At 40.8% G+C, this 13,388-nt stretch overlaps 1 protein-coding gene across 1 annotated transcript in view; it reads right to left on the bottom strand.

The window, feature by feature from the left end:
- LOC142194877 (myosin-binding protein H-like) overlaps window positions 1-13,388 on the bottom strand; it is a 103,296-nt gene that overhangs the window by 27,908 nt on the left and 62,000 nt on the right. The window contains exons 5-6 of the mRNA XM_075264301.1: window positions 4,744-4,939; window positions 1,390-1,529 (exon numbers count right to left, since the gene is read on the bottom strand). Of these exons, the coding sequence (XP_075120402.1) occupies window positions 1,390-1,529; window positions 4,744-4,939 (336 nt within the window). The remainder of the gene's footprint in view (window positions 1-1,389; window positions 1,530-4,743; window positions 4,940-13,388) is intronic.

Genomic DNA, 13,388 nt, shown 5'->3' with positions numbered 1-13,388 from the left:
CTCCTTTTGCAAAGATAACAGCCTCTAGTCGCTTCCTGTAGCTTTTAATCAGTTCCTGGATCCTGGATAAAGGTATTTTGGACAAACAATTCAAGTTCAGTTAAGTTAGATGGTCGCCGAGCATGGACAGCCCGCTTCAAATCATCCCACAGATGTTCAATGATATTCAGGTCTGGGGACTGGGATGGCCATTCCAGAACATTGTAATTGTTCCTCTGCATGAATGCCTGAGGATTTGGAGCGGTGTTTTGGATCATTGTCTTGCTGAAATATCCATCCCCGGCGTAACTTCAACTTCGTCACTGATTCTTGAACATTATTCTCAAGAATCTGCTGATACTGAGTGGAATCCATGCGACTCTCAACTTTAACAAGATTCCCGATGCCGGCATTGGCCACACAGCCCCAAAGCATGATGGAACCTCCACCAAATTTTACAGTGGGTAGCATGTGTTTTTCTTGGAATGCTGTTTCTTTTTGGACGCCATGCATAACACCTTTTTTTATAACCAAACAACTCAATTTTTGTTTCCAAAATGAAGCTGCCTTGTCCAAATGTGCTTTTTCATACCTCAGGCAACTCTATTTGTGGCGTACGTGCAGAAACGGCTTCTTTCTCATCACTCTCCCATACAGCTTCTATTTGTGCAAAGTGCGCTGTATAGTTGACCGATGCACAGTGACACCATCTGCAGCAAGATGATGCTGCAGCTCTTTGGAGGTGGTCTGTGGATTGTCCTTGACTGTTCTCACCATTCTTCTTCTCTGCCTTTCTGATATTTTTCTTGGCCTGCCACTTCTGGGCTTAACAAGAACTGTCCCTGTGGTCTTCCATTTCCTTTACTATGTTCCTCACAGTGGAAACTGACAGGTTAAATCTCTGAGACAACGTTTTGTATCCTTCCGCTGAACAACTATGTTGAACAATCTTTGTTTTCAGATCATTTGAGAGTTGTTTTGAGTAGCCCATGATGCCACTCTTCAGAGGAGATTCAAATAGTAGAACAACTTGCAATTGGCCACCTTAAATACCTTTTCTCATGACTGGATACACCTGGCTATGAAGTTCAAAGCTCACTGAGGTTACAAAACCAATTTTGTGCTTCAGTCAGTAAAAAGTAGTTAGGAGTATTCAAATCAATAAAATGATAAGGGTGCCCATACTTTTGCACCGGTCAAATTTTGGTTTAATGCATATTGCGCATTTTCTGTTAGTACAATAAACCTCATTTCAATCCTGAAATATTACTGTGTCCATCAGTTATTAGATATATCAAACTGAAATGGCTGTTGCAAACACCAAAATATTTAGAACTAAAAATGATTAAGATTAATAGGGGTGCCCAAACTTTTTCATAGGACTGTATATTCAAAGTAGCAGATGCTTACCCCTGTTTTTTTATCAGACTTCTGCACAGTATAGCCAGTAATTTCTGCATTGCCATCATCCAATGGTGGGGTCCACTCCAGAGCTGCATTAAAACCCCATACGTCTACTAGCTTAATACTTTTTGGAGGGCCGGGACGTTCTTAAAGAAAGAAATGCAATGATACAAAGAAAATTAGTATTTTGCAAAATGTAGTAAAACATATACTGATGTACATAATTCACAACAAATTTTATGGTTTGTGAATTATGTATAATCTATATATGGTATAATCTACAGTACATTATTTTGGACTATACAATGCAATTTCTATTAAGATGATTTTAACTTACAAAAATATCAATGGGGGAATTTATCAAATGGTTTCCTTAAAAAAAATTGTTCCTAATTTCATTAGGCCAAATTCATCAACCTGTTATATTATTTTCTGACAGATTTGCACCTCTATACTAATAATTTCGACATATCAGAAAAAATGGGTGTGGCCTGCATGGTATTGAGATATTAGTCAATTTCACCAATTGTACTTATTTCAAATGTTGTATTTCTTTCCTGCAAAATCAAACAACCTTGAACCTGGCATAAACCTTTGAAAAGGCAAAATATACATGCATGCATAAGTTACAATATGCAATATATCCTACTAAAAAAAGCTGAAACACCAAAGGATTTGAGCCCAGACTGTAATCAACACTAAAATGTGTAATATACAAGCATTGAGCAAAAAAAACTGTTGCACTACCACAGGATTTGTGCCAAATGATACATGAAAGAGGCTTTCTAATGACTTCATACCTATAAACGACTTCAGTTTTGAAAATGCTGCCCTTTTGTGCCAAATTCTTCACGGTTTTGTGGCTTTTTCATGACTTTGATGCAATTTCAGACATCTAATTTATATTTAATAGTAAGTTAAAGCCTACCTCCAATTATGAAAAAACTTTTATAAATTAATAGTACATGTGAATATAAGAAACTTGCAATATCTCTTATTTAAGAAATATGTTGTTCTTTTCATTTCTCAAGCTGAGCCACTTTTTACATATTAGTTTAGGGAGAATGGAGGGGAAAAGGAAGTTGCTGGAAAACACACACAGATAACTGCTGATTCTAAACTCTACTACACCTTGACTCAGACAGCTCTTTTAAAACTTCTATGCTAGAGGTAACAGGCTAACAGTGTACAGAGTGAGACAATAAATTATTATCTCCCTCCCCTCTCCATAGAGTTCTGTGTGTGAGCTGGATATGGCTATGGATTATATATAAATACACAGACTACAAAGGAGGAAGAGAGCAGCTTAAAGAGGACCTTTAACATTCTCATAGATGTGCGGTATTACCGTATATACTCGAGTATAAGCCAAATTTTTCAGCACAGCTTTCATGCTGAAAAAGCTCCCCCCCCCCCCCCCCGGCTTATAGTTGAGTCTGAATCCACGGAGCATAGAGACATGCAAGGACCTGCATAAATTAAACGAAGTGGGAGGTCCTTTAGTGCTACTGCTCTGTGATTGGCTTGTCATGTAGGTCACGTAACTGTGATGTCATCAAAGATCCTGTAGCCACTAGAATGTAACATCAGAAGATAAGTTAGTGGCCATTATGTGCAGCATTGATTGTGTCTTATAGAAGATGTCTGACGTATGGAGGAGAGGAAGCTACAGTAAAGTGAAAGTACAACACACAGTACAGTACAACCCTGCTGGGGTTACTATTCCTAGTAATGTCAGGCATTTGGGGTTATTAATTTAGTTTCAGTAATTCCATGTGCCTCACATTAATAACAGTTAACCCCATCATGTCCCTCACATTAACCCACAGGGGGTTAATGTGAGGGACATGATGGCCTTAACTGCTATTACTATGAGGCAGATGGAATTACTAAGCTGTAATACACATGACCGGACTTTTTATCTGTTTTATGCGATAAAATTAGGAGCCTCGGCTTATATTCGGGTCAGCTTATACTCGAGTATATACGGTACATAGCGCTACAAAGCCCACACTGCGCTGAATTCAGAGCACTGGGCTGGCTTACGAGCCCCAGTGCTGAAGATAAGCGGAAAAACAAACTGGTATCCTTAATAAGATATACTACAAAGTTTCTTTTATTCACATGTACTATTCATTTATGAAAATGAATTGAAATTTGAAATTGAAGGCATACTTTAAGTGAATTTTACATATAACTTTGGAGTTATGCACACTGCGACTGACTGTATAAATTATGTCAGTTTGCAAAATACTGCACCTTTTTGAAAGCTTCAAAGTGCTGTGACTTGTACCATCTTACTGATATTCAATGATAAGTTAAGTGAATTTTAGAAACATTAGATGAAGTTTTTATAGCTTGAATCCCAGCTATCCATTTCCTTAAAAAAGGTTGATGGCCAAAAAAAAATATTTTTAAATCAGACACCTGTCCCTGATGCTACGGTGTCCTCCCAAGTGAGTATGATTTTTTTTTCCACCTCCAACGGCCTATTTAAAATATAAATTTTTTCCCTGGACAACCCCTTTAATAATCAGGCAGAGCCACAAGACAGCAGACATCACGAATGCATGGAATGTTAAGTAAACCATTAGTAATAATATTTTCACCTTAGAAAAACAGGAAAAGGATATCAACACTTGCATTATACTAGATCTGCAATGTGTGGCCCACAGAGGAAGTCAAATTCAAATGCAACTACATTACCATTAACATATTAACCTCTTAACTACTATAGGCAATCACAAAAAAAGAGCTAAATTGACCCCTCTATTATCATAGTCAACTAGAAAAGCAAGTATTAGGGTCAATGCACACAGAGTTTTTTGTCAAGGATTTTAGAGTTGAAAAAATCCCCTTCAGGAATAAGGAAATGCTTTTTTCCTCCAGCACAGTGTATGGACCTTGAAAAAACTGCTAGCGGCTTTTGCAAAAACAGAGTCAAAAACCGCTAGGGTTTTTTCTGCCTCCTATTCACTCCCGTTGGTTTTTCCAGGCAGAATTTGCCTGAAGAAAGGTCATGTTGCTTTTTTTCCACTAGCGGAAAAAATCCGCTAGCAGAAAAAAAAGCTAGCGGAATACATAGAACTCTATGGTGAGGCTTTTTTGGAGGCGGATTCTGACGTGAACTCAGCATCAAAATCCTCACCAAAAAGCTCTGTGTGCATTGACCCTTACTTCATTTGCCAGGGAAGCAGGTTATAACTCATCCACTACTGTTGAACATATAAAACACAGACATTAATCTTTCCTATACCTTCTTTCCTAGCTGACACTACCTTTATTGCCTAGTCAATCAGAGAAGCTGGCATTAACTCCTTCACTACCCTATATCAGTAGGAAAATTAGTTAAATAACTACCTGCAATCTTTATATTAATCTTCGCTTTATCTTCTAAGTCATCAATTTGTACTGTGAGTTCATAAACTCCTGAATCTTTTCGCTCAGCTTTACGTATAAAAAGAATGGTGTCGCTGTCACTGTTCCTAACACTTGCTTGTTTCTGATCAAGGGGTTGTCCATTTTTAGTCCAATGAACTTGTGGTCTTGGCTTTCCCTATGAGAAAGAAAAAAGACATTTATGGACAGTTTGAAAATGAAGAAATAAAAAATATAAATAATAACATTAGAATTTACCCCTTTGTATGCCTTGAGTTTCATCGGTGGCATCCCATAGGCAAAGAACTACTGTAAACTAAATGTCTTAATTTCAGTGCAGCAAACTCACTCCATTCAGTTCAGTGAGGATCTCTGAATGATCCAATGTTGTCCTAAATGACTGATGATGATAAATAGAATCCACCTGTGTGCAAATCAAGTCTCCATATAAATGCACCTGCTTTTTTTTTTTCACAATGTACATTTTTCCCTATCAGTATGTCTTTGGAATATGGGATGGAAACCCATGCAAACACAGGGAGAACATACAAAACTCCTTGCAGATGTTTTTTGACTTTGGTGGGATTTGAACACCAGGACTCCAACACTGCAAGGCTGCAGTGCTAACCAGTGAGCCACCGTGTGGCCCCTTAAATGCATCTTCTCTGTGATAGTCTCAGGGTTCTGTTTAAAGCGCAGAGAACCAAATGAAAGACCAAGGATCACACCAGGCAGGTCCGAGATGCTGTTGTGGCAAAGTTTAAAGCCGGATTTGGATACAAAAAGATTTCCCAAGCTTTAAACATACCAAGGAGCACTGTGCAAGCAATCATATTGAAATGGAAGGAGTATCAGACCACTGCAAATCTACCAAGACCTGGCCGTTGTTCTAAACTTTCATCTCAAACAAGGAGAAGACTGATCAGAGATGCAGCCAAGAGGCCCATGATCACTCTGGATGAACTGCAGAGATCTACAGCTGAGGTAGGAGAGTCTGTCCGTAGGACAACAATCACTCGTACACTGCACAAATCTGTCCTTTATGGAAGAGTGGCAAGAAGAAAGCCATTTCTCAAAGATATCCATAAAAAGTCTTGTTTAAAGTTTGCCACAAGCCACCTGGGAGACACACCAAACATGTGGAAGAAGGAGCTCTGGTCAGATAAAACCAAAATCGAACTTTTTGGCCACAATCCAAAACGATATGTTTGGCGTAAAAGCAACACAGCTCATCACCCTGAACACACTATCCCCACTGACAAACATGGTGGTGTCAGCATCATGGTTTGGGCCTGCTTTTCTTCAGCAGGAACAGGAAGATGGTTAAAATTGATGGGAAGATGGATGGAGCCAAATACAGGACCATTCTGGAAGAAAACCTGTTGGAGTCTGCAAAAAACCTGAGAATGGGATGGAGATTTATCTTCCAACAAGACAATGATCCAAAACATAAAGCAAAATCTACAATGGAATGGTTGACAAATAAACGTATCCAGGTGTTAGAATTGCCAAGTCAAAGTCCAGACCTAAATTCAATCCAGAATCTGTGGAAAGAGCTGAAAACTGCTGTTGACAAATACTGTCCATCCAACTTCACTAAGCTCCAGCTGTTTTGCAAGTAAGAATCGGTAAGAATTTGAGTTTTTCCATGTCGAAAGCTGATAGAGACATACCCGAAGCAAATTGCAGCTGTTATCGCAGCAAAAGGTGGTGCTACAAAGTATTAACGAAAGGGGGCCAAATAATTTTGCACACTCAACTTTTCAGTTTTGTATTTGTTAAAAAGGTTTAAAATATGTAATAAATTTCGTTTCACTTCAAAATTGTGTCCCACATGTTGATTCTTGACTAGGGAGGCGTGTCTAGGGGGGTATGTGTTAGTGCCGGCAGGACAGTGCAAGGAGAGAGAGAGAGAGGGGGAGGAGAGAGAGAGAGGGAGGAGAGAGAGAGAGGGGGAGAGGGAGAGAGAGAGAGAGAGAGAGAGAGAGAGAGAGAGAGAGAGAGAGAGAGAGAGAGAGAGAACCACCTGCAAGGAGCTTGTATGTTCTCCCCGTGTTTGCATGGATTTCCATCCCATATTCCAAAAGACATACTGATGTCCCCCTCCAGCTACTCCCGTTTCATGTTCCCTCTGGTTTCCACCAGTTTAAACTGGTGCACCAGGAGAGGGGCTTAATACTGTGGGGCAGTTGGAAGGGAATATTATAATGTGGGGGCATATAATGTACGGGTGACTGTAGGAGGATTATACTTTGTGGGGGCACATGGAAAGATGATTGGGAATGGGCGGAGTCAACGTAGAAGCGGTGGAGCTAAATTTGCCGTGGTGCGGCCCTCTAGCATAGTTTCAATTTCTTATGCGGCCCCATGGGAAAATTAATTGCCCACCCCTGGTCTATACTGTTCAGTTGTAAGATATCTATCTCCCTATCAACTGCTGTATACAACCACAATCCACCCACCACTATAGCCTGTCCCCACTCTGTCCTATCTACCACTGTAATGTCTGCCTGGCCCTCCCAACTATTTCCTAATTTTAAAGCTCCATCACCTTGGCTAGAATTCACTCCCCTAGCAAAGCACACCCCCTTCCATTCAGGTGCAAGGTATCTGTGGGAAACAGCTTGTACCCCAATGAGAAGTCAGTCCAGTACTTTACGAACCCAAACCCTTCTTTTCTGCACCAATATTTAAGCCATGTATTTAAGTCCCTAAGCTCCCACAACCTTTTCTGTGTTGCGCATGGCACAGGCAATATTCCAGAGAATTAAACCTTCCCTTCAGCTTACTCATAAGGAACATCCACCTGCCATGTATTCTGTCATTGGCACACACACGGACCATAACAGCTGTTATGTGTGTAGATGAGGAATTGCATTATTTCTGGTCATTATATGACTTATATTCTGCAGATTTTGCCCCTGAATATTATATCTATAGTTTACAATCCTGGACTGGTTAGCAGAGACTAGTTGCCATACATTGCACAAAGGGGGTACAGGACAATCTTTTCTGTAACAATCTCTTACTCAGAAACCGCCCAAAGACCATACAGGAAATGTATAGAAAAGTACTGTTATGTACTAATGTGTATAACTTTTTTTGGGGGGTGATAAAAGGCTTCTATTCAGTTGTACCATCTGACTAATCCAGTTTTTCTGCTTTTATCTTCTGGACTTGCAGCTCACGCCTCCCCCCCCTCCCTCTTTCCACAGTTCTATGAACTTATGTCATGTGACCTGCAGTCCATTTCCAGGGCAGAGATTTTCACAGGGAAAGGATCTTTAAAAGATGTAAGAGATACAGGAAAATAGTCTCATAAGAGCAGAGAGGCATTTTTCTCTAATATATATTCCAACATTTCTAATAATCACCTGTGTTATCCATTTGTGCAAAGTATTTAACCCCTTAAATACACAGCCCAAAAGAGTGTTAAGGACCAGGCCTTGTTTTTCAAAACTGACATTTGTCACTTTATATGACAATATCTTTTAAACACTTTAACATATACAAGTTCAAGTTCACAATTGTGATAAACACTAATCATATTTGTGTATTTATTTAAAGGAAATTTTGAGGAAAAAAATCACACTTTTCAAAATGTCAAATGCTCTGCTTTTTGTATAAATAATCATACTACCCAAATACATTAAAAAATATATTATCTGGAATATCTCTGCTTTATATTGGCATCATCTTTTCGTCCTTTCCAGATTTAGAAGACAATTTCCCAAACTATTTTTTTAGGGATCACTTCAGTGCTGAAGGAGATTATAAAGGATTATATATTAGAAATCCTATGAACTTAGAGTAGGGGAGTAAATCCTACCCAAAAAGGGACAATAAAATATAACCTTTATTGGTAAAATTAAAACACCCAAAAGGAACAAAAAAACAAACAAAACAAACAATTCCCCATTTAAAAAGAAAGGGGATTAGGCTAGGGAATATAGATACTGTGTCTGTTTAAACACCTAGAAACCCCTGCTAATACAGGAAATCTAGACAAATAACTTCTTAGGGTGAATTCACACTGAGTAAACGCTAGCTTATTCTGAACGTAAAACACGTTCAGAATAAGCGGCGTCTAAAGCAGCTCCATTCATTTCTATGGGAGCGGGCATACGAGCGCTCCCCATAGAAATGAATGGGCTGCTTCTTTCACTCCGTGCAGTCCCATTGAAGTGAATGGGGAGTGCCGGCGTATACGGCAAGCTCTGCTCATGCCGGAGCGTACACGCCGGCACTCCCCATTCACTTCAATGGGACTGCACGGAGTGAAAGAAGCAGCCCATTCATTTCTATGGGGAGCGCTCGTATCCCCGCTCCCATAGAAATGAATGGAGCTGCTTTAGACGCCGCTTATTCTGAACGTGTTTTACAGAAGGGACGACACCACAGTTGTTAGACACATTTTGGAACACCATGGGGGGGATGTGACACATCTCTCTTTTCAGGGGATTGAGAAGGTGGTTCCCTCTCCGAGGGGAGGAGATGTTGATAATAGACTCCTACAGAAGGAAGCGAGGTGGATCTTTACCCTGGAGACAGTAAAACCTAAAGGGTTAAATGACAACATCTCGTATGCGTGCTTTATTTAGGAGAGGGACACCTCTAATCTGGTGTAGAGAGTGTTATTTGCCCCTTATTGAGAGGGTGAGGGGTCACATCAATACAGTACCCTGGTATATGTAACAGTGGATTATTCCTGATGTTGTTTATTCATTATGTCTACTGTGGATATGTTTGTGATGGTCAATTAGGGGTTAAGTACTTCCATCGTTATGCAACCTGATGTTTTGCGGTGGATGAGTGCTTGAATCCCCCTTGCTAAGTTTCCTGATTACACTATCACCTCCGGATAAGATCGTGGTTCACTTTACCTGCAATCGATAGCTGCGTTATGTATGTTTATACTGCTCGTCTTAGTAGGCGGGGCTTAGGAGGGGTGGGCTGGTTGGCCCCCTCCTATTGGCTGCCGGTCGGCACATGCACTGTGGATCACACATTGTCTGGGTGGAGTTATAGCCAGACGTCCTAATTCCCTGATTGGGTGGAGCCTTGAAGAGGGGGTGGTCCCAGGGCTTTAAAGACCGAGCTCCTGGGTTTACCCGCGCGGCTGACATCAATGCCGACGGGGACTGGGGGCTAACATTTATCAGACAATTGACACTCCAGTTTTATAAAGAAATGTTAGAAAATATACCTCTGATGATGTGTCCCATGCAATGGGGACACTGAAACGCGTCAGGTGACAGACTAGGTGTTACAATTGGGATTAGGTAGGGTACAATACCTGGTTCACTCATTTATCTGCTAACAAATCCTGTGGCTGTTAATGAAAGATTACAGCTATCTCTGCTCTAGCCAAGTGTGTACACAGACCAATGGCTAGTGCTGTGTGCATTAGCACGAATTGATAGGCTACTAATTAACAAAGGCTACAAAAAGGAGGAGAGCAAACAATGAAAGATAACAGCGATCTCTGCTCTAGCCAAGTGTGTACACAGACGAATGTTTAGTGCTGTGTGCAATAGCATGAATAGATAGGCTATAAACGGAGCCTTTAGTGGAGCAGTGCAGCATTTGGAAAAGACTAATAGGAAATCGATGTAAGAAGTTATTTGTCTAGATTTCCTGTATTAGCAGGGGTTTCTAGGTGTTTAAACAGACACAGTATCTATATTCCCTAGCCTAATCCCCTTTCTTTTTAAATGGGGAATTGTTTGTTTTGTTTGTTTTTTTGTTCCTTTTGGGTGTTTTAATTTTACCAATAAAGGTTATATTTTATTGTCCCTTTTTGGGTAGGATTTACTCCCCTACTCTAAGTTCATATGTTCAAGCTGGGTACATAACAGATAAATCGACACATTTAGTGAATTTTATATTAGAAATCCTCCCATAAATCACCACATTTTCAAAACGGAACCCCTCAAATATTTCAAATAGCATTTTGGACGTTTGTTAAACCATTAAGCATTTCTTAGGAATTAAAACAGTGTGGAGTTGAAATTTAGACATTTCATATTTTTTTTCCACTAATATATTCATTTAACCCTAAAATGAAATCCATCTCTCACTTTGATATCCAATGTCTTCAGAGTACAAAATTACTTCACATGTGGGTGTAAACTAATGTTTGGGCACACAGTAGTGCACGGAAGGGAAGCAACGACATTGAACGTTTCAAATCAGATTTTGCTGATTTCACCAGGTGCCATGTCTCACTTCCAGAGCCCCTCGCTGATGTTTGGGCAAAGAAGGGAAGTAGAGCTATTTGTTTTTTGAAGAACAGTTTGTTTTTTGGAAGTCATGCCACTGAATAGCCATTAAAGTGGAATACACAATAATGTGACGTCATTTCGGAAACTACATCACTGAAGGGATATAGCAAGCATTTTTAATTTAATTTCCAGAAATTAATGTGCAGCTGATAATGAAAGTGAATTTTGCAATTTTTCCAGAGATTCGCCATTTCAGTGTCTGATATGTTGTGCCCAGCTTATGTCAGCAGAGACACACACTCCAAAAACTGTTACATGGATATGCCAAGTACAACAAATTTTGGAGCATTCATCTCTCATACAAGCTAGGCACAATATATTATGCACTGAAATGACATGTTCCTGGAAAAATTGCCATTTTCACCTTTCACCATTAGGTGCATTACTTATGGAAAATAAATTAATGCAACACTTGGGGGTTAAAAATGCTCACTGTATCATGGATCCTCTGCTCTGACTCGGGACACCACAGGAGTCTGTGATGTGAGTCCACTGCACTCTCAAAGACCCTGTCGCAGACAGAGACTGGCTTCTGACCGAGACCACCCTGCATGAACTGTCTCCCGTCAAGTGAACCATAGCTATTGGACTTTATGACCTTCTTCTGTTTTAATGTTGTTTGAAATGCTCATTTCTGCTTGTTTTCGCCTATTTGCATAACTCATTGTACTCCAGTTCACATTTATTTCTTTAAATCCCTCTAGGGGCCAAAACGGATTTCTACCTTTCTGTCTTTTGACTCTCTGCACCTGCTCCCTTGGCATGAGACATTCCTCTCTGACCATTCCCCCGTTACTTGCTTCATCTGTCTCCTACCTCCCAGCATGTGTTCTAACTTGTGGAGGCTAAATGAGTCATTGCTGCTTGATGCTCAATGCCTGGTGGACCTCAAACTATGACTCTAATTTTGTGCAGGATCACTACTGTGACACCACTATCACACTGATACAATAGGAAGCCTTAACATGCGTCCTTTGAGGGGTGCTAATGAAATATGAGGCTAGCCTCAACAGAGATTTGGGCCTGACGTTCCAGTTCCTCCTTCGAGATTTAGCTATTCTGGAGGCGCAGCATAAACAATTCCTCCAGTAGCCTACTCTAGCCTCACTGATGGTGACTCGTCAGGAGATCAAATCCTTGCGTGAGTAGATTCTCATTCTATAAGTGGGGTAATAAGGTGGGTCGTCTTTTGGTCCAAGCAGTGAATGAGCACGCTGCCGCTTCTCATGTTATGGCCATAAAGAGTCCCTCGGGCACCACCTCCTGGCATTCCGTGACTACTATGAGTCCCTTTATAACCTCCCCCATCCACATACTACTAACCAGGCACCTGACCCACCACTCACCCTTTCCCGATATATAGCTAACACCCCTTGCTTGGGCCTGAAGATGTTGCTTTTCTTGAGTCCTCGTTCTCTAATCAAGAGCTTGAAATAGGGATCGCACCCTTGCTGGTGTGTAAGAGCCCTTGACCGGATAGCTTCACAGCTCGCTTTTATAAGACCTTTCAACCTGATCTGGAGCCCCACTTACTGAAATCCTTCAACTCTATCTCACGCCCTTTCAACCATCTTTTCTGCATGCCCACATCACGGTTGTACCTAAGGAGGGTAAGGACCACTTGCTCTGTCTTAGCTATAGGCCGATACCCCTAATCAACATAGATGCAAAGCTCTATGCGAAATTGATAGCCAATAGACTGAGTCGGGAAATCGAGGATTACGTACATCCTTCCAAGTGGGCTTCACTCCTCATAGGGAGGCCAGAGATAATATGTTGAAGGCCTTCTCTGCAATCCACCATGCTCCACAAACTCCACACTCTCAAACTCATATGATGCTGCTCTCCTTGGATGCAGTTTTGGCTCACCTGTATACCTTCCCTATATAATTCCCCATGTGCACAAATATTTGCAATGGTACTAGGCAAGGTTGCCCCCTTTCCCTGATGCTTTATGCTCGGGTGATGGAACACCTGCTGGTGGTTATTAGGATTAACCCGGACATTCAGGGCCTTCGAGCCCATGATTAACATTTAAAAATTTCAGCATTCGCAGACGATGTCCTGCTTTTAGTCACGCAGCCAACTACAGCTATCCCATCTCTCCTCCGTGAAATAAATACAGTTTCTATAGTGCCACTCACTGCCCTCTCATGGCTTCATAAACATTATTGGTTGGACAGTACAACTCATGTGCTGCCATATGTCATACACCAAGTACTCAGCTCCTGCAAGCATTATGGTGCTGTTCGGAGGCTGTTCTGTAATGATGGCCCTATGACCCCTATCTCAGACAATCCAGACTTCCCTTCTGCACTACACTCCTCTTTTCTCATTAATACT

The sequence above is a fragment of the Leptodactylus fuscus genome, chromosome 2 (genome assembly GCF_031893055.1).
Source record: "Leptodactylus fuscus isolate aLepFus1 chromosome 2, aLepFus1.hap2, whole genome shotgun sequence".
Lineage (NCBI taxonomy): Eukaryota > Metazoa > Chordata > Amphibia > Anura > Leptodactylidae > Leptodactylus > Leptodactylus fuscus.
Note: the sequence above shows the minus strand (reverse complement) of the source record. Positions and strands in the feature narration are given on the sequence as shown.